The sequence below is a fragment of the Oryza brachyantha genome, chromosome 3, assembly GCF_000231095.2.
Source record: "Oryza brachyantha chromosome 3, ObraRS2, whole genome shotgun sequence".
Classification (NCBI taxonomy): Eukaryota; Viridiplantae; Streptophyta; class Magnoliopsida; order Poales; family Poaceae; genus Oryza; species Oryza brachyantha.
In genome coordinates, this window is record NC_023165.2 from 5060468 (window position 1) to 5085370 (window position 24903).

General features: G+C 41.9%; 3 protein-coding genes across 7 annotated transcripts; all 3 read left to right on the plus strand.

Annotated features, from left to right (window-relative positions):
* The first annotated feature begins 347 nt into the window (after positions 1-347).
* Positions 348-3873, plus strand: LOC102720411 (protein transport protein Sec61 subunit alpha-like). The gene is made up of 7 exons (XM_006649560.3): positions 348-455; positions 1619-1968; positions 2160-2387; positions 2466-2820; positions 2906-3030; positions 3146-3281; positions 3374-3873. Exons 2-7 carry the CDS (start codon positions 1625-1627, stop codon positions 3611-3613), a joined length of 1428 nt encoding a protein of 475 aa, XP_006649623.1. The 5' UTR covers positions 348-455; positions 1619-1624; the 3' UTR covers positions 3614-3873.
* A 1874-nt stretch (positions 3874-5747) lies between these two features.
* LOC102720687 lies at positions 5748-9041 on the plus strand. 4 transcript variants are annotated; one of them, XR_005811368.1, is made up of 9 exons: positions 5748-5996; positions 6092-6176; positions 6259-6300; positions 6416-6584; positions 6909-6961; positions 7132-7350; positions 8008-8054; positions 8237-8650; positions 8736-9041. XR_005811368.1 is itself a non-coding variant. In XM_040522140.1 (9 exons), exons 1-8 carry the CDS (start codon positions 5776-5778, stop codon positions 8289-8291), a joined length of 891 nt encoding a protein of 296 aa, XP_040378074.1. In that variant the 5' UTR covers positions 5748-5775; the 3' UTR covers positions 8292-8314; positions 8736-9041. The 4 variants fall into 4 exon arrangements, 3 of the variants coding, with proteins under 3 accessions (XP_040378074.1, XP_040378073.1, XP_040378072.1); XM_040522140.1 differs by having other exon boundaries at positions 8237-8314; XM_040522139.1 differs by lacking the exon at positions 8736-9041 and having other exon boundaries at positions 8237-8314; positions 8450-8712.
* A 4943-nt stretch (positions 9042-13984) lies between these two features.
* Positions 13985-23642, plus strand: LOC102721146 (hornerin-like). 2 transcript variants are annotated; one of them, XM_040522519.1, is made up of 8 exons: positions 13985-14215; positions 16348-18771; positions 18890-19005; positions 19703-21382; positions 21766-21814; positions 21895-22133; positions 22270-22371; positions 22730-23642. In XM_040522519.1, the coding sequence occupies exons 2-8, from the start codon at positions 16582-16584 to the stop codon at positions 22956-22958; spliced, it is 4605 nt and encodes a 1534-aa protein (XP_040378453.1). In that variant the 5' UTR covers positions 13985-14215; positions 16348-16581; the 3' UTR covers positions 22959-23642. The 2 variants fall into 2 exon arrangements, with proteins under 2 accessions (XP_040378453.1, XP_006649626.1); XM_006649563.3 differs by lacking the exon at positions 13985-14215 and having other exon boundaries at positions 16344-18771.
* Positions 23643-24903: the final 1261 nt, after the last annotated feature.

A 24903-nucleotide genomic window follows, 5' to 3' on the forward strand; every position in this document is an offset into this window, starting at 1 on the left:
CCATCTGTCACAAAAAAAAGGTCCAGCCCATCACACGCGACTTTATCCGAGCGGAAGATACATGTACAGACCAGGTCATGCTTAACCGTAAAAGCAAAAGCCTTGTCCGTGCGGTCGACGCGACCCCATCCCCCTCACCCCCATTCTGTTACCCCCGCCTCCACGTCACAGAACCCCATCTCGACCGCCCGTTCAAGATCCGACGGCCCCCACGCTTCCCACCTGCCCCCCGCGTTGCTTCCCCGGGCCCACCTGTCAGCGGGGCGCCGCGCGGTGAACCGATTCGTCTCCTTCTAAACCCCCCCTTCCCTCGCCGTGCGCGTCCTGTTTCTCTCGCTCTCGCTCGCTCTCTCTGACCCTCTCTCTCTCTCTCTTCGCGTTGGATCCACCGGCTGCGGTGCGGCGGCGTGCTCCTCGGCGTCGGGTCGTCGTCGTCGTCGGCTTCGCCTACCAAGGTAAACAAAGCCGCGTGCTCCTCGTGACCTCGTCCCTGCCTGGTGGCTGGATCTCGAGCAGGCTCAGGCGATGCGTTTTCAGATTCAGTGGCTTATTACTCGTCGGAATTACGTTTTGCCCGCGGCCGTTTCTTTGATCGCTGGAGCGGCGGTCTGGTGGTGGATTTGTGCTCGTTTTGTGGATGCGGGGAGTTTTTTTGGGGGGGAGGGAGCTGATCTGGGTGTTACGCGTCCAAGCGATGGAAGCGCGGGTTGGTCGTGATGTAGTCCCGGTGCTGGCCAAGTTTGTTCTAGATCTAAGCTGGTTGATTCGTGGGGATTGCCGGCTAAACTAATTGTACGGATGTTATGGTTTGCGAGGCCTTTCATATTTGTCATATGAGCATTACTTGGCCAGTTTTCGGCGGGATGCATGTTGTCAGATTGACATGGAAAACATTTTATGTATTGGGTACGTGATTCATTTGCTGGATGCAGATCACTGTGCCCCTTTCGCGTACCTCGCGGCTATCCAGATACCATTTTCTCAGTGATTTATTTCAATCAATTCTGAATGAGGAAACTGGAATTTTGTGTTTTCCCTTCCACTATGATGTAATCTTATTAGATTTCAACTTCATGCAGCTGAACAACATTTTTGTCTGCACGTTATTTAGGAATGATGCCTATTATGCTTCATGTTACTTTGGGTTTCCATTTCTGTTCTAAATTCTCTGCCTCCTGTTTATGGATGCAAAATAACTTCTCTGTTTTGGTAGGTACTAGTATGCTTCACTGCTCATTTTGTTAAATGGTGCACGATTGACTGTGGCCACGTTCGGCAGGAGGGGAAGGAGGGTTAGTTATCTGGCGTGAAAAACGTAGTAATAGATTAGTATAGTACATGATTAATTAATTATAAAAAAATGTATAATACATTAGTATGATTTTTAAAAATACTTTTCCCATGATTTTTTTTTGTATAAGTACACCGTTTAGTAGTTCGGGAAGCGTGCACACGAGAAACGAGGGAATTGGGGTAAGGAAAGGATGAGCCGATCGTGGCCTGCCTAAAGTCTAAGCTGCCTTATTGTACCATATTTGAGAATATTATAAGATATATATTTTTTTAATAATTTTATGTGCACCATACAAAATCTTTATCCGTTTCTCCTTAATCACAGGAAAAGATGGCTGGTGGCTTTAGGGTATTGCATCTTGTCAGGCCTTTTCTGGCTTTCCTGCCTGAAGTACAGAGTGCTGATAGGAAAATACCATTTAGAGAAAAAGTCATCTACACTGTTATTTCCCTCTTCATTTTCCTGGTGTGCAGCCAGCTCCCACTCTATGGCATTCATTCAACTACTGGAGCAGATCCTTTCTACTGGATGCGTGTTATCCTTGCATCAAACCGTGGTACTGTTATGGAGCTGGGTATCACTCCAATTGTGACATCTGGGATGGTAATGCAACTTCTAGTGGGATCAAAGATCATTGAAGTTGACAACAGTGTGAGAGAGGATCGTGCTCTGCTGTAAGTATGAAGGAATTAACACTATGTTATTACTATTGCCTGAACCTTAAGAGTTAGTGTGTCTTATTTACTATGGTCTGCTGTTTGTAGTTACCATCTTTCAGTGAATGGCTATTGTTTAAATGCTATCTGATTTATGTTTAGCATGTCTTGTGATTATCCTTGTGATTGTAATGTATTTTTTTACCCAGGAATGGCGCACAAAAATTGCTTGGTATCCTGATTGCTATTGGGGAAGCTGTGGCATATGTCTTGTCTGGAATGTATGGCAGTGTTAGCCAGCTTGGAACTGGAAATGCCATCCTCATAATACTTCAGCTTTTCTTTGCTGGCATCATTGTCATCTGTCTGGATGAACTTCTCCAGAAAGGTTATGGTTTGGGTTCTGGCATTTCTCTCTTTATTGCTACCAATATCTGGTAAGCACATTGAATTTTGCTAACCTTTGTTGTTGACGTCGTCTGTTCAACTTGACTTATGGAAAACTCTCTGTATAGTGAGAATATCATCTGGAAGGCGTTTAGCCCCACAACTATCAACAGTGGACGTGGTGCTGAGTTTGAGGGTGCTGTCATTGCATTGTTCCATCTGTTGATTACTAGAACTGACAAAGTCCGGGCCCTACGCGAGGCTTTTTACCGCCAGAATCTTCCAAACGTGACCAACTTGCTTGCTACTGTTTTAGTCTTCCTCATAGTTATCTACTTCCAAGGATTCCGTGTTGTGCTGCCAGTGAGATCCAAGAATGCCCGTGGTCAACAAGGTTCATACCCAATTAAGCTGTTCTACACTTCAAACATGCCCATCATTCTGCATTCTGCACTGATTACCAACCTCTATTTCATATCCCAGGTCTGGACTTTAATTCCAGTGCTTTAGCAAAATAAATCTTTTCATGTTTGTGTGTAGTGTTAACATGTTTGTATTGCTTTGGCAGCTTCTCTACAGGAGGTACAGTGGAAATTTCCTGGTGAACCTTCTTGGGAAATGGAAGGAATCTGAGTACTCTGGCCATTCTGTTCCTGTTGGTGGTCTTGCTTACTATGTAACTGCCCCATCAAGGTGAATCATGAATTTCATTGATGAGGCCTTCTTTTGCTTGCTATTTTAGTTTCGATTACTGCTCGACAAGTATACTTCTAATTGTACTTACCTTTTCATGCTTGGAAATCTGCAGTTTAGCTGATGTCCTCGCAAATCCATTCCATGCGCTGTTCTATGTGATCTTCATGCTGTCAGCTTGTGCTCTCTTCTCAAAGACATGGATCGAAGTATCTGGTTCATCAGCAAAGGATGTTGCTAAACAGCTCAAGGTGAAAACAATCTATCTATTGTCTACATCTGGTTTGGAATGTAATTATGATGCAAAACTACCTTTAGACCATCAACTTTTTTAATTTAACAGGAACAACAAATGGTGATGCCAGGCCACCGTGAGTCAAATTTACAGAAAGAACTAAACAGATACATCCCTACTGCTGCTGCATTTGGTGGAGTCTGCATTGGTGCATTGACTGTCCTAGCCGATTTCATGGGTGCAATTGGTTCAGGAACTGGGATACTGCTTGCCGTTACCATCATCTACCAGTATTTTGAGACATTTGAGAAAGAAAGGGCTACCGAGCTGGGGTTCTTCGGATTTTGATCACCTTGGCTGCAGAACTCCGCTGGGACTTCTTGCAAGTCACAGTGCTGCTTGGCCGGTTGTCATGTAACTGGAGACTTGGAGTCAGTTTAGGTTGCCGACTTACTTACAATGAGAATCTTGTAGCAGAGCCAGCGTTTTGTTCATGCCAGTATATGGAGTCATGCCCTGCCCCCAAATACAGCAATGGCCATCGTCCATCTAGTAACTGGATGTATTGCGATCAAATTTTAGTTTATTTTAAACTGGATAGTATATTTTTGTTACTCAATTTCTTTTTTGACGCAACCTTTCTGACTAATCGTCTGATCACTGGAAACTAAACTGTTGTTGTGTCAGCCTGCTTCTTCTCTTATGAGTTGCAACGGTTCATATTGTTGCAAGTGGTTGGCGTGGCCAATTACTTTAAGAGCTCTTTCGAAAGCTGGAATTTTAGGGATTTTCACTTGGAACAGTGTAATTCCTTTGAAATTCACGTCAAATTACTACAAATGGAACAAGCCTTAAAATCCTGGTTGTAAATTGTGCTCCATTCATCCCAATATATAGCAAACTTCTAATGTTCAAATTTTATCTCAAAACATATTGATGATTTTTCATATGCATTCTCTTATCAATAAATCACAATTTTCCCCATTTAATTTCTTCACATACCTTCTCTTCTAAATCAACATTTTCCTATTTAATTCCATCTGCTTTGTTAGTACACATGTTTGCCCCTTAACAAAAAGGTTTATAGGGCATCCACAATATATGAAAAAAAAATCATTCTAGCTCTTTTCTTTGAAAGCCATTCTAGCTCTATATGACATGCCTACCATTGTGATAGATCCATATTGGAGGCCATAACTATAATAGATAAAAAAAATATTTATCATCTCTATTCTCTTTTGTTTCTCTTCATTATTGTCTTTTTTTTTCAATTGTGTGGGATCTAACCTAATGCCTCATCTTTCCTTGGACACATTATAACACAGAGCATGCCCTTATATTCCAGAACAACAAACATACATAGGCCGCGTTCGTCCCTCTCCCTTAGTTAACTTATACCCTCGTTTTTCACGCGCACGCTTTTCAAACTGCTAAACGGTATATTTTTTGCAAAAATTTTTATAGGAAAGTTGTTTTAAAAATCATATTAATATATTTTATATTTTTTTAATAATTAATAATTAATTAATCATGTACTAATCTATTACTATGTTTTCCGTGCCGGGATAAATTAACTTACCCACGCACCAACGAACACGGCCATAGTATAAAACAATCCTTTATATGAAGTGCTTCCGTCACCGAGGGTGATTGATTGGTTTTTTATATAGAAAATATCAAATGATATATTTATAAACAAAAAATAATTTATAAATAAAATTTGTATACACGTGACTCTACCTAACACCAAACAAATAAAAAATTGTAAGTGCAAACACACATGTTAAAGTCAAGACTTAAATTTCGTCGGATATTATTTGACATCTTTCGACGGCTATGGAAGGGATCACGGAGATATGTACTCTCTCAACTAAACGTTGATTGACTTGTTATCTCCTATATCCTAAAAGGCTATCCTCTGGTACCCTGGCCTTACGCTATCGTTAGATTCTAGGGCTGAATACTCTAGATACAACTTACAATTCCAAGGCTAAATACTCTAAATACAACTTACAATTCCAAGGCTAAATACTCTAGATACAACTTACAAGTCCATACTACGTTACTACCGAATGAAAGAAATAAGTATGTCAGATAATTAATACTCTAAAAGTCCAGATGAATTTGTTCTACGGTACTACTTACTGACTACAATGCCTATTTGCTAACGAGTCAAGCTCGAAGGCCAAGTTTAGCTCGCCTCGAGTTTGTGCTGAGCTCGAGCCGAGACGAACCGAGCCCGGCTCATCATGCTCGGCTCGCTGACAGCCCTAGTTACGGCGGCGGGCCGGACGCGAGAAATTTAACTTCTCGCCACTCTTACGAGTATTCAAAATAGATTTTTCACTCGCTGTCTATGACACATGAGTTTTTCTGAGTCTATGACACGTGGGTCCAATGATAAATCTGTTATTAATATTTGTTAGAAATCTGTTATAAATAATTATAAGAGGCGTAAAAAGTTAAATGCGATAGAGTAGCAAGCGCCTTCTGTTTCTCAGGCGAGGCAGATGGAGGCGGCCGCCGCGTCCACCCCGACTCGCCCTTCCCACGCCGCCCCTACCTCCCCGTCCCCGTCGCCGGCGTCGCTGCGCCAGTGGCGGCCGGCGGCGCAGCGGAACCTACGGAACCAGTGGTCGCGCCTGCTCGCCGCCAAGGCCCGGTGGCTGTCCGCCGCCGCCGACGGCCGCTCCCACGCCTCCGCGATCGTCAACGCCCACCTCTCCCGCAGGCAAGCCCCTCCCTCCCCCCCTCCCTCCGCCTCCGTGCCCAGGCGCCTTGTGTTCTGCGCGGTTTTAGCATCTGACGACGGCGTGGGCTTGCCAGGTACATGCCCGGCATGGATTTGGGGGCGCTCAAGGACATGCCAGGGATCCGCGAGAAGGCGAGTGGTAAGCTTGCGCACAGGGAGGTACTAATTTCCATCAATTCAGTGATTTTAGCTATGAAACTGTTCGGTTCCTGATCTGTTCTGCTGATTTTGCATTGGTCAGGAGCAATACCAGAACATGCTTGTCTCAGCCTACAAGGAGATGGTAGGCTACGTTTGGTCGAAGCTCTCTTTTTCTATCCAATCCATAATGGATTCCATAAAGCATGGCGGGTTCATGTGATAATTCTTCTTGTTTCACATGTACTACCTGTTAACAGGTCCTTGCAACGGCCGACTTGGTGAAAACTTCTCACTCTATGCGCTGTTTTTCCAAAGTAGCCGTGAATAGTCCGTTAATCAAGTTTACTGAGCGCCAAGATGATATGAATGATTCAGGGGATGGTGGAGGAGCCCCAGTTTTCAAATGGTTCTCCATGCTAGAATTCGGTGGGTTGTTCATTTTGTGTCATGCGAAACTGGATTAAACTAACATTACCCTTCTTTACTCTCTGTTGGACATGGCTGTCCTTGTCATTTTAAAAGTTCAGTAAAAGAGTTTTACTAGGTAATTACTAAACTGAATCTTAGGTTGCATATAGTATTCAGTTTAATCGTACCCATTGAATCAGTATCTAGTTTCTTATGCTTGATCCTGGTTTTCTTTATTGAACACTCCTCATTCAGATCCTCCCAGTTAACATGTATTGTTTTTTTTATCAAACAAGATAAACTTCTGAATTTGAACTCCTTTATTTTTGTGGGTTATCACAGAGAATCTTGCGCATGAGCTAGTCGAGATGTTCATTTCAGAACTACAATTGAAGGTATATCAGCAATTCTTTCCTATTCTATGATGATGCTTGTTTATTTCAGAAACTGCCCATGCATTTACTTTAGCTCTTTTTTAGCCACTACAACTATCAGGTATATTACTTCTCTGCTTCCTTGTTACTTTTGCGGACCTTCCTGAAAATGGTAATCGCTTCCATCACAGAGATTGCTTGCCTTGGAACTCCTCTCATTAACCCTCAAGGAAGGTGTACAACATGATGCATCATTAGAATGGTCAGACGAGCTATTTGATGGGGAATTCAATGAGTTTCAGAGTATTGGCCTTCTGTCAGGCGACAGCTATCCACTGCCCAAAAGTTGGAGTGCTGATGTCTCACAGGCATGGCAACCTGGCCAAACCCGATCCCATGAGGTGTTACAGGTACATGTCAATGTTTTGAGAATTTTTGCATTTAAGATAATGGGAAGCTCAATTGATCCTCTCTTGATAGCTGTATATCTTACATGTTTGTTTATCTTCTATAATAATACAAAGTTATCTCATGTAGATAAATAATAAGTGAAGTACACCAGTGGTCCCTAAACTTGTTTGCATGTATCATATAGGTCCCTGAACTCTCAAAATACATTTTTGGGTCCCCGAACTTGTCTGGTGTGTCATATAGGTCCAAACGGGCTTTGACCCGCTCCATCCGCTGACGTGGCATACCACGGTGGCGCCTATGTGTTGGTGGGGCCATGTGGGTCTCACACAGTGACATTGTCGCTGGAGATATTGACATGTGGGACCTATGTGGCCCCACCAACACGTAGACGCCACCATGGCATGCCACGTCAGCGGATGGAGCGGGTCGGAGCCCGTTTGGACTTATATGACACACCAGATAAGTTCGGGAACCCAAAAATGCATTTTAGGAGTTCGGGGACCTAGATGACACATGCACACAAGTTTAGGGACCGCTGGTGCACTTTACTCATAAATAATTAATGGGCCATGTTTTGATTAGATAAATTATTTTTCGCGAAAGTTAGCATACTGGGGTTTATATCTTTTAACTGCTTCAGAGTTCTTTTGCAGGTTTATTTGACATGTTGGCTTGCTAATGTGAACATCAAGACAAGCAGGTAATTATGTTATAGTATATTTTAGGTTATGGATTTTATAAGCTAAGAATAGTGGTAATTGAATCATGAAAATAGGAACCTATCTTAAATTTCTTCTAAACATTGTGTTATTATGAAGTTTTTACTTCTGGCTTGATGTCATAACTTGAGCTATAGTAACCAATGACTTTGCACTATTTCAGAATTGATGAGATATTTGAGCTCGTTGGGGAGGAAATGCAGATAAAATTAACTTGAGGATTCTGATGAATATGATTAAAGTAAGACCAAGTGATCTGCCTTCCTGTTTCTGGCTTCTTTTCCTTAGTAGTAGTCCTAAAAGCTAAAACCTTATGTAATCTGCTCGAAACCCAAGGGAGAAATCCTTTTTCTGATAATTTAGATTTTACAAGCAGGAAGTTTAATACTATACCAGAATCACTTATCTACCCAAAGGATCACTATGGAATCATCATTATGAAAAAGTCTTAAGCCATCATCCGCTATCAAATTAAACCAGGTTTTGAAGTTTTGAAGTATATTAGCCTAGCTTCAAGTCTGTACTGGATTATTATATATGTACATAATCAATTTCTTATGGATCATCATTGATCTAGGTAACATCTGTTCATGCAAAACGTGTGTTACTCCTTTTAAATTGGGTGTTTTGAATATGTTTAACGTTTTGACTTTTGTTGGTAGTTGAAGGATTGGCTGGTATGTGTTTATTACAAAAGACAAAAAGATACACTGGCGAGTGGCGACTGGTTGCTGGGCTATAAACTAACAGCGTTAGGCCCATTAAGTCATACAACCAAGCTGCGCCTGATGGCCCATCGTCGTCTCCAAATCAAAACACTTTTGCCTTTTCTCTCTCTCTTTTTTTTAATGTTTCGCGTCCTTGAAAGAAATGGAACTCTGGTGAACTTCAGAAGCAATACTTGCACCACAAAAAAACACAATCGGCTTGAGATATCTCAAGGAATCAAAAGCAGCCTGTGATCAACCCCACCGATTAAAACTTTTTTTTTCATTTGACATAGAATTCTCTTCTAACATGTTCCTGCAACAGGTCTGCTCGAGCTCAAGTTGATGTCTTGGACGTTCACATAAATCACACCCATAGTCACCTTTAAAAATGCTCCATGTTATGGAAGACCAGCTGATACTTGTCAGCCCCTTCTCTCTTCTCTTTCAAGAAACAACAACAACAACAACAAAACCCAACAAAGAAACGCTCACTCTTATGCAAATCCTTCCCATGATTCCGACACACGAGTCAAAGCAAGCTCAACACACGTGCCTCCCTCCCTGGGGCAAGAAGCCCTCTTGCTCTCTTCTCATTAAACTAGCCGATTTCTGTCACAAACAAGCCATAGTTTTTCCTGGGCCGCCTCACGGTCACATGACCATCCAACCAGCAGCACGCGAGAGACATTCCCCGTGACGAGGCCACAGGGAGGGGAATGATGCGGCCGGCCGCGGCGCCCGTAGCCGAGCGAGAGAGATCACGAGCCAATCACCACGTCGTCATCGCACTAATCAATAGAGTAGTACAGGATGTTCCCGTCCACTTGGCCCCCCCTTTTCAATGTTCTTTTCGACCGATTTTGCCCAACCAAAGTACTTGCACGTACACGACAGCACCAGCACCAGCAGCAGCAGCTTGCAGCTTCTGCTGCCACCACCCGGTTGTCCCTGTCAAATCCCTCTCAAAAAGTGCAGTCAGCCTCGTGCGACAAGTAGCCGGCTGCTGATGCGATTGAGAATCCGTTTGTTACTTTTGTTTATGGCGCTCTCTCTCTCTCTCTCTCTCTCTCTGTGAGAGAGATAGAGATGGCACTTAAAAATGTTCTTTTTCGTTTGCTTACTTGTACACTCCGGTCACTGCTCCCGGTAGCAAGTGTGTGCGTCCAAATCGCCAGGGCTTTCTGGAAAAAAAAAAGGCTACCTTGAGTCAGTCAACCTCCGTTTAATTCTCGGATAGGAAAGGCAGAAAAAGGAGGGACGCAGGTGGAGTGTAATCTGATCCTGTCACTGATCACACACGCGCTCACTGACGCCCATCACATCCACTTTGCTAATGAGCCATGAGCACTACTAATACTCCTAGTAGTACTAGTGCTATATTCTCCTTGTACATAATCATATATTGCATGGATCTTTGTTTCCTTTTTTTTCAAGGAAAGAAAGAAAGGAAGAAAGAAAAATAACTATTGGATGGGGTCGCTTTAATTTGCCCAAGAATCTTGGAGCAAGTGCACACATGTCGGAGCAACAGCTACCCAGTGAGTGAGTGAGTACTCATCAGTGGATAATGGATATATATACTACAATGGATATAGCATGCGTTGGCGTTGTGTAGCTGGAGTAATATGTCTACATGTGTGGTGGCGTCAGTCAGTCAGTCAGTCAGCACGCACGGTTGCTTGTCTGTCTCGTGCTGTGTTCTCTGAATATTTGCAATTAACCGAGCAGCATGCTGAGGCAACAGAGCCTGCCATATCCTGCCTGCATATGCATGACAGTGTCTTGTAGTAGCAGCAGCAGTGACAGTACCAGCAAAACTGTTGGTAGCTGGCAGATGCTGCTGCTGCTGCTGCTTTGGCATGGGCTGCTTTCACTGCAGAGAATGTTCCAAATGCGCCCCCAATCTGCTGCTGCCTGATGCTGATGCAGGTATGCATGCAGTGATGTGTCCCAAGTACCAAAGCTATGCGTGCGTGTGAGTGAGTGAGAGAGGATTTGATGACGAGATGGAAAGCGTTGTACTTTTGTAGGAGAAGTACAGGCTGCAACAATGCATGCAGATGCAGGTATGCAGTGCACAGAGATGGAGCAGCTGGAGTGAGTGAGTGTAGTATGATGGTGATAATAACTCCCCCATTGGCAGCTTCTTTGACAGATAGGGTACATTGGCTTGGCTCCTCATGCTGATTATTGCTGCTGCTGCTGTCTCTCCCTTTGGTTTTCTTTTAGGAGAGTACTGTTTGCTTTAGATAACAGATGCAGGCCGGCCGTCAACGTGGGGACTATGCCACTATATATGGTCCAGTACTGACTTCGGTACTACTACTCATAAGTCATAGGCAGCGTTCGAAGTTGACTATGTCAGCATGGCTAATCAGCGCACATAAAACGAAGAAAGCCATTAACACATGATTAATTGAGTATTAGCTTTTGTAAACTTGAAAAATGGATTAATATGATTTTTTTAAACAACTTTCATATAAAACTTTTTTCCAAATAATACACCGTTTAACCGCTTGGGAAACGTCCATGTGGAAAAAGAGGAAAAAGTGTCGCTGGGTGGTCGGTTTCGAACGAGGCCATAGTATAGAGTAATCTTGGTACTTGTTTTATGAACAAAATCTACCAGGCTTTGTTGCTGTCCATGCATCATGGAAGGGGAGAGGATGCCCTAGAGCTTCTACACTCCCTGCTATGGAGCTAGAAAAATGTTTTATTTTTTTAAAATAACTCATCAATATCTCTCGCAAACTATTTTTGTGGTTTGACAAATTCTCAGTACGATGTATTGTTGTGCGAGTGATACCACTAGATCGGTTTTAAAGAGCGACAATGGTATATATAGTAGTTCAAGTTTGTATATTATTCACACTATATATAAGAATTTTATAGTGCAATATTGTGCATTTTGAGATTCAGATTTGTTTTATTTTGGCAAACAAGTAGTTCGACACTGCACATTTGTACATCACGACACCAACGTGCACGTTGGATTTGATCGTGGGCATAATTTATAGTTTAAACAAGCATCATTCATTTGCCATATAAATATCAACTTGAGGGGTGGGGTGGGGGGGGGGGGGGTACATCAGTAGGATAGGTAATTCAGGTAATTGGTATGTTAATGCGCAATTATGAACATACAGCAAATAGTATAGTGCATACGAATGAATCCATCTGTCTAGCTTTGGGTATCACTTCTATAATACTAATACCATGTCCATTAGAGAATCATACTAGAATACTTCCTATCGACATGCCAAGAGGTGCTACTTGCCGCCGCTGCGTATCTCCTAATTAATTTAATAAAAAAATACAACAACGACATGTTGGTAAAAATGTGATATATTGGAATATAATCATGATAGGATTTAAGTGACAACTTCATCCACTAATAGCCTTAGCTTCCAACTTTATCGAGCTAAGAACAAATATAATGAGTAATTTTGCTAGTTATAAGCATACCACCTAGAATTGGATGTTTAGGTGAAAGAGAGAATCAAAGAGAGAGAGAGATTGAGTGGGGTCACACACAAAAAATAAGGCTCATCACTAATGCATGTGATAGGTCAATATGTGTAAATATGAGGGTATGGTTGTAAATGTATTACTAATAGTCTAATGCTTATTGTGTCAATAGCCAACATTTATATGAGATACCTATATGATTAGCCTTAGATGATATGGCATATGCATATAGCTAGTAGTTGACTCTAGTATTAAACTTGCTCTAACAATGGGCGCATTCGCAAATGCCAATGAGGATTATTTTTTCTATTTTTCCATTTAAAACAACTTTTTTATAGATTTTTTTTGCAAAAAATATACCATTTGTGCGTGTGGAAAACAAGGGTAGCTTAGTTAACTAAGCCGGTGTGCCGAACCTGGCCTAGGTGTGTTTTGGTATATATATATATATACACTATATATATATATACTATATATATAATCATATTAACTCATTTTAAGTTGTCATAGCTAATACTTAATTAATTATAAGCTAATGATTTTTCTTGTTTTGCGTGCACTAATTAGCCAACCTACTACCGTCGTCTGTGAATGTGCCCAATATATGCATCCAACACAAAAGATCATAGTTCAAAAATTACTAGCGTTCCAGTTCTATTTAATTCCATTGCATACTTCAGAAGTTCACACTCTTAACAAACCACAAGATCAATACATCCAAAACGTCTGCTTCAAATAGCCAAAACAAAAAAATCTCACAAAAATATAGTCCTAGAAATTTGAAAGCAAAAAAGTTCATTTTATTCCCCCAAACTATTTTATTGGAGTATTTAGTTCCTTAAACTATTTTGGCTCATTTTACACTCAGAACTATTTACAACAACAGTTCACTTTAATCTATAATGCCACCTGTATTTTTATTTATCTATATTAGCTATAGTTTACACTGTAATTTTGTTAGAATAATAAATGCATTACACTTTACATGTCACTAATCTTTTTGAATTTTTCAAGCCATTTACATACTCCATAGGTTGGAAGCACCCAAGATTAATATAAACATTAGTATTTTAAAGTTTAAGCAAATTGTCAAAAAAGTTGATTTTTTTAAAAACTTTGATAATGATATCATCTATGGCTCAAAAAAATCTAGATCAAAATAAACTTACGTTAACATTAACAACAAAGAGAAATGTTACGGAGCAATAAATTAAACTACTTTTAATAGTTTAGATAATAAAACGAGCCCAAAAAATAAAAGAGTTAAGTGGTCTAATCCATTAGTTTGATAGAGTAAAATAATTTTATCTAATTCGAAATAGATGAAAAAGCCATATACTAACTCACCAGCAAACCCCTCTCTCGTCAAAAGTAAAACCAACCAGGACCAGAGCGCATTTACTCGCCACTTTCCCTGCGTCGCGGCTCGCATCCCCATACCCCCCGCTTTCCTACCCACGCGGCCACCACGTCCCTTTCCCTCCCCTAACTAACGCCGTCATCTCCCCCGCCGTTTCCCCCCCATCCGACGGCGCAGACCCCACGCCGACCGCAACCCGACGGCCCAGATGGAAAACCCCCCGGTCCGGTTCGGTCCCCGCGCCGCGCCGAACCGGGTCGGGCCGGGTTTGGGGTGGGGTGGGGTGGGGCGGCTTCGTTGAAAACTTCGCGGAGGCCAGTAGTAAACACCACGCTTTATCTTGCACCCTCCCCCCTCGCGAGTCGAGCTTTCTCTCTCCTCGCCTCTCGCTTGCGCTGCTATCCCTTCTCTCTCTCTCTCCATCCCTCGCTCTCGCTTGCTGCTGGAGCTCGAAACCCTCGCCATTTCGGCGCGCGGGGAGGAACCCTAACCCTAGCTAGCTCGCCGGCCCTCCGCCTCCCGCCGCGGGGGGGCCGCGGGCGTCCCGGCCCGGGGAGGGCGCCGCCGATCTGATCCGCCGCGCCCGAGCGCCGGGCCGATCGAGGTAGGGGTCTCGGAGGGTGGGGTGGGGGGGTGGTCTGAATCGAGCTGCCCCGGAATTCGCGGGGGATGGTTCGGGGGTTGCCCGGCGCGGGCGCTGCTGTGGTGGGGGGCGTGAATCGGGTGGGCTCGGGGTTGGGTCCGGGGGTCGTGGCGTGATCGGGGTTGGGGATTTTTTTGGGGGGTAAAGGTTTGGGCGTGTTTCTCAGGGGGGGATCTGTGTGAGTGGCGAAATTGGGAGCTCTGTGGCGCTCGATCCTGTGTTTGCGTGCCCGCGTTTGCTTGATTTGGTGCTAAATTTTAGGTTTCCGAGGAGTAATTTGTGTGGGATGGTCGGGGGTTTGGTTGGATTCAAGCTTCAGCTCACTTCGGCTGAGCTCCTGTACTCACTTAAACTGTCTCGTGCTTAGCTCGAGCTGCGCTTAGCTGCACGCTCCGGGATTCGGGCGTCTACTGGCGGCGGAGAAACGTGGGGAATTTTGGGGCTGCTCCAGTAGATGCAGCACTCCTGGTTTCTGCAGTTGCGTGCTTTCTCTTTATTTCGTGTGTCTACTTTTTCATGGTTGCTTTGAGCGTCGAAGTCTGAGTGGACGATGCAGAGTTCGAGCTAATTCCCTGCTGTCTCTTCTGCATCTTTTGGAGATTTAGAAGCTGCATCCCTTGTCTAATGGTATAAAAGTGGGTTAAACGGCATCTTTGAGCTTAGCAAATAGATCGTGTAGATCGTGTGGTGTCTATGCTGGTATTGACATTTCCAGGCTTGATTTTCTCTTGCATATATGCTTGATTTTGGTACCTGCTTAAGGGGGGGGGGGGTGCGGTTTGCCTTGTGATCTCAAGCTGGCGACCTGATTATAGAGATATGATGTTGTTTTTCTGATAGTATTTTCCGTCTAATATCAATTTTATTTGTTTTGAATTCTTGGGCCTACTTTAGTTTACTTTTCCCTTCTCATAGCTTCCGAATACTGCATGAGGTTAGAGATGCCAATTTGGTTATTCTAACTAACAGTGTTTCCTAGGAGATACTCTTAATTTAGCTCAGCTTTTATTTTTCGTTCTCTGTCTACATGCCAGTTTCGCTCAAAGTATGACAGTCTAGCTAGTGAGCTTAAGTAGTGTGCTGTTTCATGAGCTGTTTGTATCTCTTGTGTATTGATCTACAGACTTTGCTTGCTGTATTCACTTGTCACCAACGAACTTCTAAATCTATTTACATAATTCATCTGGAAACACAACAATGCCTTCTTTTACACATACTGTATCCTTTCCTGTTATGTTTATCAACCATGGTTCTGAATTATAATACAGATGTAGATCCACTTTTTCTGTTGACTGCTTATCTGAGAACTTAAAATGCCAACCTTGATTGACTGTCTCATCACCATTCAAACATGCTTCTGGATTTTAATTCAAGTAGCTTATTCTCTATCGGCCTCTGCATTGTGATGATTTCTTAAGGTTCTAAAATTCAATAAATGCTAAGAACATAATCCTGCAGTCTAAAATAATGCAATCACAGTTCAAGCTAGATCAACCAGTCTCTGCAGATCCATTGGGAAAATATATTTTGATGAAAAGAGTGTGTGTGTTGGGGGGTGGGTGAGGGGGGGGGGGGAGGGGTTGCTGAGTGATGTGAAGGGTAGGGGGGTGGATTGCATGATCACAACCACCAACTCCTTGTTTTAAGTAGGGGATGATTACCTGCTTAATAGATGTGGTGGATCCATTATTACTTTCCATAAATTTGGTGCTGAGGGATTTACTGGAATAGGCTCTATACTTTCTTTATCCCTTCTGCTTGAATGTCCTTGAATGCAATGAACTGTACTTCGGGACATTGAGCTATAATCATTATTGATTATTTTACAGGCCTATCCGGTATGGGGCAATAGATAGACTGAGTTGAAAACAAAAGTTGTTTATTTGTTCTGTTTCTCTCGTGAATGTGATCCACTGCGCATGGGGTAAGCGTTTTTTTTTTTGGGTTTTCTCAAGGTGGGGGAGCAGTTTATTTTCCTGGATTTCTCAGTGTGGGAGCGCGTGAGGGAAGAGGGAGGATGTACGACTGCACTTTTTAAGTAGTAGTGATAATTCTCAACAGTGGTCTAATGTGAACATTTTTGACATTTTCAGGCTATGGAAAAATAAGAGGCAGGTTCCAGGTTGCTTTCTGCTTGAATTTAGTTTTGTTGGCTGAGGGTTACCCTTCTGTGTCAATTGTAATCTCAGTGGAATCATCCTCATCATCCCGAACCTGACAGATTAAAGAGCTGCATGTAGTGTCATTTGATACGAAACTTTGGGGGTTTGCATATTGCAGACACCTGACGTTTTCACGTGCATTAGATCCATAGTAACACGTTGGGAATGTCACAGTTTCACCCTACTCAGCATGGAGGTGATAATGATTATCAGATGTGGCAACAACAAATGATGTACAAGCAATTACAGGAGTTTCAGAGACAGCAGCAGGTACAACAGCTTGATCATGGAGCCAGATTGCAACCCTCCTTTGGACAGTTTCAAGCTCCTGCGAAACCAGTTCCTACTGATCAACTACCAGCAATGTCAAATGAAATGCCAAACAATGAATCTACAGCTTATGCATGGTCACATCAATTACATGCTAGTAGTGACCCTGGGTTGACAAACAATTCCCAAATGTTGAATCCTAGCAGTAACACAAATTGGGAGCAATATGGTGGTGCTCCTGGTGTAGGCAATTTTGTAAATGGTTCAATGTTTTCAAATACTCAGATTCAGTCCATGAGACCGATGGGATTAGCTGCACACCAAATGAACCCATCTTTATATCAAATAAATACTACCAGCAGAGATGGATCTGGAAATCAGCACTCTCAGTTCTTGGGGTTCCCAACTGATCCACGGAGTGCAATGACAAGGGCAACAGCACATCAGTCTGAAAAGGCATCAATGCAATTTAGCTCTTTAATGAGTGAGCAAGGTTCATCCAACTCTATGCAAAATTTCCTTGGAAAGGTAGGTGATAATATCAAGGTGGGTACCCCTGTTCCAGTAAATCATCTACAACATGGTGTTCAACTCCAAGATTTTCGTGGTAGGCCAACCCAAGTTGATTTTCAAGTAGGCCTGCATGAGAAATCAACAATGCAGGTAGAGTCAGGAAATGGTGGTGCTAGCCTTGACCCTACCGAGGAGAAGTTCCTATTTGGCAATGACGAGGATAGCAACTGGGGAGCTCTTTTGAGGGGTGGCAATGATCATGGCAGCAGCTCTATGGATAATGACAACTTTGGTGGAGCTCTGCCATCTCTGCAGAGTGGGAGCTGGAGTGCGCTTATGCAGGAAGCACTACAGTCTACAACCAGTGACAACAGTCCCAAGGAAGAATGGAGCGGCTTGAGCTTCCAGAAACAAGAACAAATTATAGCCAATAATTCAAACTTGCAAGGTCATGACCACAATAAATTTACAGCATTAAGTGGCGCCAATCTAGAAAATCAACGACCTTCATCAGCTTCTAGCTACGGTGATGGAACAATGCATAATCCAAATTTTACTGGTTTTCAGCATGCTGCAAGAACTCCTTATGAGCAAAGAGACAGAATGCAGCATGATTCTTCTAATGCTACTGGTTCTAATCATCAATCAACCGCAGAAGTCAACAGTGGATATTTTCATCAGAGCATGAAACAAAAGCAATCCGATGATTATGGGAGACAGGAACAAATGAACACATCAAATGGCCTTTGGACACACCAGAAACCTGAAACGCCAAGAAGTAATTCACACTCAACTGGTGGACATGCTACACCACCAAGTGCACATGGATTTTGGATGTCACAGCAAAATAATATTGATCATAATATCAGCAGAGAGTCTGGTAGCAGCCAAAATGACTGGAAAAGCAAGACCCCCCTTGCACAGGACATCAACAGTACCCCAAATGTCTTTAATAATGACGGGAACTTTTGGAAGTCAAGTGGAGGCAATACAAATTCAGTCCATAGGCCTCAGCAGATGAAGCCTGATATAAGCACCTTGCAAATGCCAAATGACAGATCTGATGGTAAAAGCACTAGCATGATGGGCTCAAACATGTCGACGTTAAATCAAGAACAGTATCAAGCGATTATTGGTCGAACTGGTGAACATGTTGGACTAAACAATAATATTGGACGTAAAGGTCCAGAGATCACAGGATCATTAGGAAGAAGTGCAGAGCAAAAGTCGAATGACCACAACCAGGATTACCTAAATGTTCTTCCTACTGAAAGGCAAGGACATAGTTCAAACCATGGACAGCATGTGAGCAGTGATCTTGCTGCCAGGAGGCATCCTTTCTTTTCTGGAAAAGAATCCCAAAATTTGGGTCAATCATCTGGTCAGCAAGCAATGGGATCATACATGTTGCAGAATCATGCTATGGACAACTCAGGAATGAACATTAGGCATTCTCCAGGCAATTCAGTGTCTAATCAGTTTCCACCGCAGTCACATCAGACACATAATAACCTGAAGCCTCGATTCATTACTAACTCCCAGGCTTCGAGTAATGTGTCTCCAGTAAATGAGGTATGCCTGTCAACTTCATGTACATAATGAAAAAATTGGTATTTTTGTTTGAATTCATTTTATCAATGTGCTTTTAGTCTGTCTATTCCTCTTATTTTTCAAGTAATTTCCTTCTTAGAAAATGCTGATGAGAGAGGAGCAATTTAAATCTCGATACGTACCAAACAGCTCCAGTGCACCACACTTTGGAGGATCTGATGCTGGCCTGCCTCAAAATCGAGCAATTCAAAACAGGTATTTCATATCTCAAACCGTGTATTGCTTGGCGAATTCTAAATCTTACAGTCGCAAGAGTTTAGGTATATATTAGTAGTGGTGGTGACTTTGCCATCCCATCACCACGACCATGGGATTTTCTGTAACATGTATACATGTAAAATTTTATCTGAAATCTTGATAACTATACCATTTTGAACACATGGTGTGTAATATAATTATTTGCCTATTTCAATTCTCTCTCTCTCTCCCTCTCTCTCTCTATCTAATTAGTTCTTTAAATGGACTAAACTATTTTAACCGGTTAGCTTTGGTACCTTTTATTACCTAACGAAACAAACTCAACTATGTGGAGTACTGTACGCTGCAAAACCATTGCAACACATGGGTATTGGTTGGTATTTTTTGAAAAATTAGTATTGTAACTGGTTAGCTTTGGTGCTGTCTAGTATTAATGAAGGGAACTCAAATTTGTGGAGCTCTGTAGGCATTTAGCATAAGGTAACAAACACATCAAATCATCAATGATCCTTCTGCTGTAGGAAGTACTGAAATATTCATTTAATTTATGCTCTACATGGATTTATTGCAGGACCGATAAACTCTTTTGCACCAGTGTATTTTTGCCATGCATAATTCTTTGAACATCTCTTTCCTGTAGCCGCTTTATGCTTGAATTCTTCAGAAGGCACTGACAAATTTGTTCTTTCTGTAGTCAACATATGCTTCAACTTCTGCATAAGGTGGACAACTCAACAGACAGCAACACAGCTGCTGATTTACCAACCAGTTCACCTGATAATATTGCTAATGTTCAGCAGCAGCTTAATCAATCTTCTTTGCAAAATTTTGGATTAAGACTTGCTCCACCATCACAACGACAGTTGACTCCAGGCCATGTGTGGTCTACTCGCACTGATGTTGATGGCAAGCAACCTGAACACTCAACAAAGGGAGAAGACCACACACAGCCTTCCGCTGCTAGCCAGTCTTTGGCTGCTGGGCATCCATCTTCACAACCAACACCATTTAATTCTTCAGAAATAGATGGTACTGGACAGCAAACTGGGCAATTTCCCCAGTTTGGTTCAGTCCAACAGTACCCTGTCTCTGATGCAAGATCTGGTTCTGTAGCCATGCCTCAGCAAGGCAGCTCTGCAACAGTGTTCAAGAATGTATGGACACAAATATCAGCACAGCAGCGTCTAGCTGGTATGCAATCTAATAAGATTACACCCAATATTCTCCAATCCATGATGTTTCCAAATAGCACTGCAGAGTCCAACTTATGGGGCTCTCAAAAGGCAGACGATCAAGGACAGAGGGCATCAACTCCATCTGATGTTGCGACAAGCTCAGCCAATTCACAAAATCAAGAAACAAAACAAGGTGGGGACAGTGATGCAGGGTTAGCCTCTTCTGAGATGGCAAATTTTGATTCGACAGGTGCTACTGTATCAAGAGGGAATGAATCCTTGCAGAAGAATTCGTCAGATGGGAATTTTACCATTCCCGTTTCATCCTTGGCACGGTTGCACCAACAAGGTATCATGAACCCTAAACAAGGGGAGAGCCCTGTAGCAAACTTTCAGGCTATGAAGGCTTCTCAGAACACTGGTATTGGGTTAAATGGAAGCCCAGCACCGTCAAACATTCAGCAGCAGAATTACTCTCTACTCCATCAAATGAAAGCCATGAGACATGCAGATGTAGATCCAGCTAATTTAGCTGGAAAGATGCTTAAATCACCTGAAACAGGTTCTGATGCTTCACAAGTTGACTGGAAATCTGGTCAGAGATTTGCACATGGAGCCAATAACTCAGTCAGATCGTCTGTTGACAACACTGGGAATGCAAATGCCGCAGGGCCATTCCCTTCTGACATGAAAATGCTAAGCTTTACTCCAAGGAACAATGATGATAGAAGTCCAAGCATCCCTTCGCAATTCCCTTCAAGAGAACCACCCTCTCAGGGTATGGTAGTCACAGCACAAACTGAGCAGCAAACTCAAGTTCAGCCTGCAAATCCATCATCAGATTTAATGGAAAGAAGCGAGAGACCCAGGATAAACCCTCAAATGGCACCTTCTTGGTTTGAGCGTTATGGAAATCACAGAAATGGTCAGAATCTTTCCATGTTCAATTTGCAGAAGGCACATGTTCCACCATATAATGTTCCAAAAGCTTCTTGGAGCATGGACAATAATTCTGCTGAGCAAAGAATCGACTCTGGCCAAACTGTTAGGCCAGGAAATTACATCTCATCAAAAAAGATGGAAGTTTCAGCTCCTTCCAGTATAATGCAAAGGAGGCCAAAGAAGCGCAAGTCTACAGAATCTGATCTTGTTTCTTGGCATAAAATCATTGAGCACCCCCAAACTTTGAAAAACATAAGGTAATTCCTCACCCTTTACAGCGCAACAGTTCCAAGTAATGTTGCTTTGTTTGATCTGTGTTTAGTTGTTACTACTTACTTACCTCCATCCCAAATACAGCAACTTCTAGCATTCAATATTTGTTCCAAAATATAACTTGTCCTACATTCTCTTCTCAGCCAATCACAACTTTCCTCCATTTAATTTCTCCACCTACTTCTCAACCAATCACAACCTTTCCCCGTTTAACACCACCTACTACCCTAATACCTGTGTCCAACCCCAGAAGTTATATTTTGGGAAGGCAGTAGTTTCTGTGACAATTGTATTTCTTTGCTGAATTGTTTTAATTCTGTGTTCTTGATATTGCTATCTGTTCTGACAATCTTCAATTGCTTGACAGCACAACTGAGATGGACTGGGCTTGGGCAGCTAATAGATTAATGGAGAAGGTTAGTAGGAGTTTACTGTTTAGGTCTTTTTTGGTCTTGAGGACAAGCTTTATTTGGTACTGAACAAAGTTTCGAAACAGGCAGAGGATGATGCAGAAAGTCTAGAAGATGTCCCTATAAATTATATATGGCGCAAAAGGTTAAGATTGACAACAAGATTGATTCAGCAGATTCTTCCTGCTATACCAGGAGCGGTCCTCAGAGCAAAAGCTGCATCAGGTTATGAAAGCGTAACCTACAACATCGCTATGTTGACACTAGGAGATGCATGCAACATGGCATCATATAACTCTCACACCCTTGCAGATCATGAAAATACGTAAGTTTCTGTAAATTGAATAACTTTTGTTGTGCCTTTTTTTTCGCCTATTCTCTTATGAGCATGATAGAGTGATTTATTTGAATAACTTTGTTGCTTAAATTCTTGTTCTGACCTTGGCACTATTATTGGACAGCTCACCTGAACAAACAAACACTAAGAAAATGGAAGACAAATTGTCAAAGGTTGTGGAAGTTTTTGCTGGAAGAATCAAGAAGATAGAAAATGACTTTGTGAGGTATGCACACGTTTGACCCCTACCTGGCACATGCAAACACTAGTTCTATTCCTTTATTTATGCTTAAAAGTTTTCATTATGTAATATCTACTTCTAAGAAATTCATCGTGCAAATCTTTTGAATGGGCTGGATGCACCAATCACGTAAAACACTGATGATGAGTTTCATGTCAGCTTGGTGCTTTGTTGTCACCTTAATATGGCTTGTTCAAAACGATGTCTAGCACAATTATTTAATTTCCATCAATTCACTGCGCAACAAGATGTTATTTGTATTGTACTTCTTAAAAACCCCGGGATGATGCCTAAGCTTAGATTGGTGTTAAATTCTTATTAGCTCCGTTTTTCATTGTTGCAGCTTGAACAAGAGAGCTTCTATGCTGGACGTGCAACTTGAGTGCCAAGATTTGGAAAGAATTTCCATTGTAAATCGTTTAGGAAGATTCCATGGCCGGAATCATGCAGCGGGAGTTGAGGCCTCATCGGCTTCAGAAATGACTCCTCGCAGAATTTTCCCCGAAAGACATGTCATGCCTTTTGCAGTGCCTGGAAATCTTCCTGAAGGGGTGTACTGTTTGTCACTCTAGTCAAGTGCATTGATTCCTCCCATCTTTTTACAAACTACTCACCCTGTGATTCCTAGTGCTCCTTGTTATCATGCAAAGCCCCTTTCATATAGAGCAGCCAAATCCAGGGGTAGTCGATAAAAATCGAAACCATCACACACCACAGGTGATGGAGATGCCAAGGGATGCGTCCAGCCGATCAACCCAGTGCTGGCTGCCGTTGTTTCTCCCTTGTATCAAGTATAGGTCCTGTATATTGTGGAAAGCAAGTTGAAACTACGGATCTCGCATCATTTTTCTGATGAAGGAAGAGTATTAGCTTCATACTTTGTTAGAGAGCTCAGTGCTTGCTAGCTTAGTACATCTGGCGAACTATGTAGCTATTTGTCATCTTTTTATCCATGATGATGAAGTGTTGGCAGGTTAGAGGGGGGAATAATAATGGGAACCTTCCTCTGGGTTCTTTTGTTCGTTTAGGATGGGATGCAAATTGGCTAGTGTGTCCAGTCTAACTGACCAGTGTTAGTCAGCAGTTAATTACTAGTGTTATGTAGTAGTTCCGAAAGCATTCTTGGAACAAGTGGCGTGTAAGGGAGCTTGGAAACTCTTGTAATTTCAATCCCCGTAATGTCCAAATTCCAATGGGTTCTTGTAAATTTAAAATGCAAATATAACTTGAGGTAAGATTGCACTCGTGCTTCATGTCACCTTTGATTGGACCAACTGCTCAATTTATTTTATTTTTACTTGTATTCTTAAGCGGATGCTCAAGTTGTCATCTTTATGTGCTTTCTACTTTCGACAATCTCTGTTTTTGTTGCCTCCTGCCTGAGTCGGCTCTTCTGTAGGATACTTCGAGTCGGGTCCATACTTGTAAAGAGTAACAAAAATGAGAAAAGTATTAGGTTAGCAAATGTGTTAAGAAAAAAAATCAAAATCAAAATTCTGCTAATTACAGTTAAAAGTTATAATCGGCTTAAAAAGATAAGTTTGAATCTGTGAAGATGCTACTAATAATGATGATTTGGCGTGCGTACGTCCTCACCCAACGTTCGACTATATCTAAGTGCAAGGACAGAAAATGGGTTCATATCCCGTAGGCTAGAGGTCTCGATGATTTGCATGCTTTGATTCAACCACATATCTACCAGACTCGTGTGGTTTTGAGTAAAAGAGTAAGTGCGCGTTTGACGGTTGACATAGCTCCAGTGTGAGATCCAAACAACTTTCAGATCCTGAATAATTGGGGCAGAGCTGCCGGATCACTCTAAAAAAATACACTGCAAAGATGGAGCAACATTAACCTCACTCCTCAACTTCACTCGATGGTCAATCCAGATCCCTACCAAACGAGACTAAAACTCGTGATCTTTTTGTCAGTCTTGCATTTATGAGTTAAAGGTTAACTCAAGAAATTTTGGCGCGAAGCCTAATAATCACAAGTTTTTGGGTCCAAAAGAAAACTCATAATGTTTTTGGACCAAAGGGTAGTACACAAATGTTTTGGGCTCAATAAATCCATACATTTTGTTCCCAAGGTAAATAATCATGGAATTTGGGGCAAAAAAGTACAAACACTTTTTATTTATTTATAGTCCCAATGTTAATACTCTTGAAATTTTAGGTGATGGCTATATTTTGGGCCCAAAATAGTACCACTCCCTCTTTAATATTCCTATTGTTTTGGACAACTATATAGTCTTCTAAATTTATCTTTGATTGCGATTTTCTATTAATATATAAAGCACAAATAAATGTTTTACTTCTATTAAAGTACTTCTTATGACTTATCTATACTTCTTGATCTATTGTTTTTAAACTAAATATTTTAAAAATCATTAGTAGTCAAAGTTTGATCATACATTTATACAAAACGATAAGAATTATAGAACCGAAGGGAGTAGCAAATTTTTGGGCCAAAAAAGCTAATTGTGACGTGTTCTTTGGTTGAATGCTAAAATTCACA

Coding starts and splice junctions, on each gene's coding strand:
- LOC102720411 (XM_006649560.3), top strand. CDS start 1,625: ATGGCTGGTGGCTTTAGGGTATTGCATCTTGTCAGGCCTTTTCTGGCT. Junction 2,821..2,905: donor ACCTCTATTTCATATCCCAG/GTCTGGACTTTA, acceptor TTGCTTTGGCAG/CTTCTCTACAGGAGGTACAG. Junction 3,031..3,145: donor TATGTAACTGCCCCATCAAG/GTGAATCATGAA, acceptor GGAAATCTGCAG/TTTAGCTGATGTCCTCGCAA.
- LOC102721146 (XM_040522519.1), top strand. CDS start 16,582: ATGTCACAGTTTCACCCTACTCAGCATGGAGGTGATAATGATTATCAG. Junction 18,772..18,889: donor ATGTGTCTCCAGTAAATGAG/GTATGCCTGTCA, acceptor TTTCCTTCTTAG/AAAATGCTGATGAGAGAGGA. Junction 22,372..22,729: donor ATAGAAAATGACTTTGTGAG/GTATGCACACGT, acceptor TCATTGTTGCAG/CTTGAACAAGAGAGCTTCTA.
- LOC102720687 (XM_040522140.1), top strand. CDS start 5,776: ATGGAGGCGGCCGCCGCGTCCACCCCGACTCGCCCTTCCCACGCCGCC. Junction 6,177..6,258: donor GTAAGCTTGCGCACAGGGAG/GTACTAATTTCC, acceptor TGCATTGGTCAG/GAGCAATACCAGAACATGCT. Junction 6,301..6,415: donor TCTCAGCCTACAAGGAGATG/GTAGGCTACGTT, acceptor ACCTGTTAACAG/GTCCTTGCAACGGCCGACTT.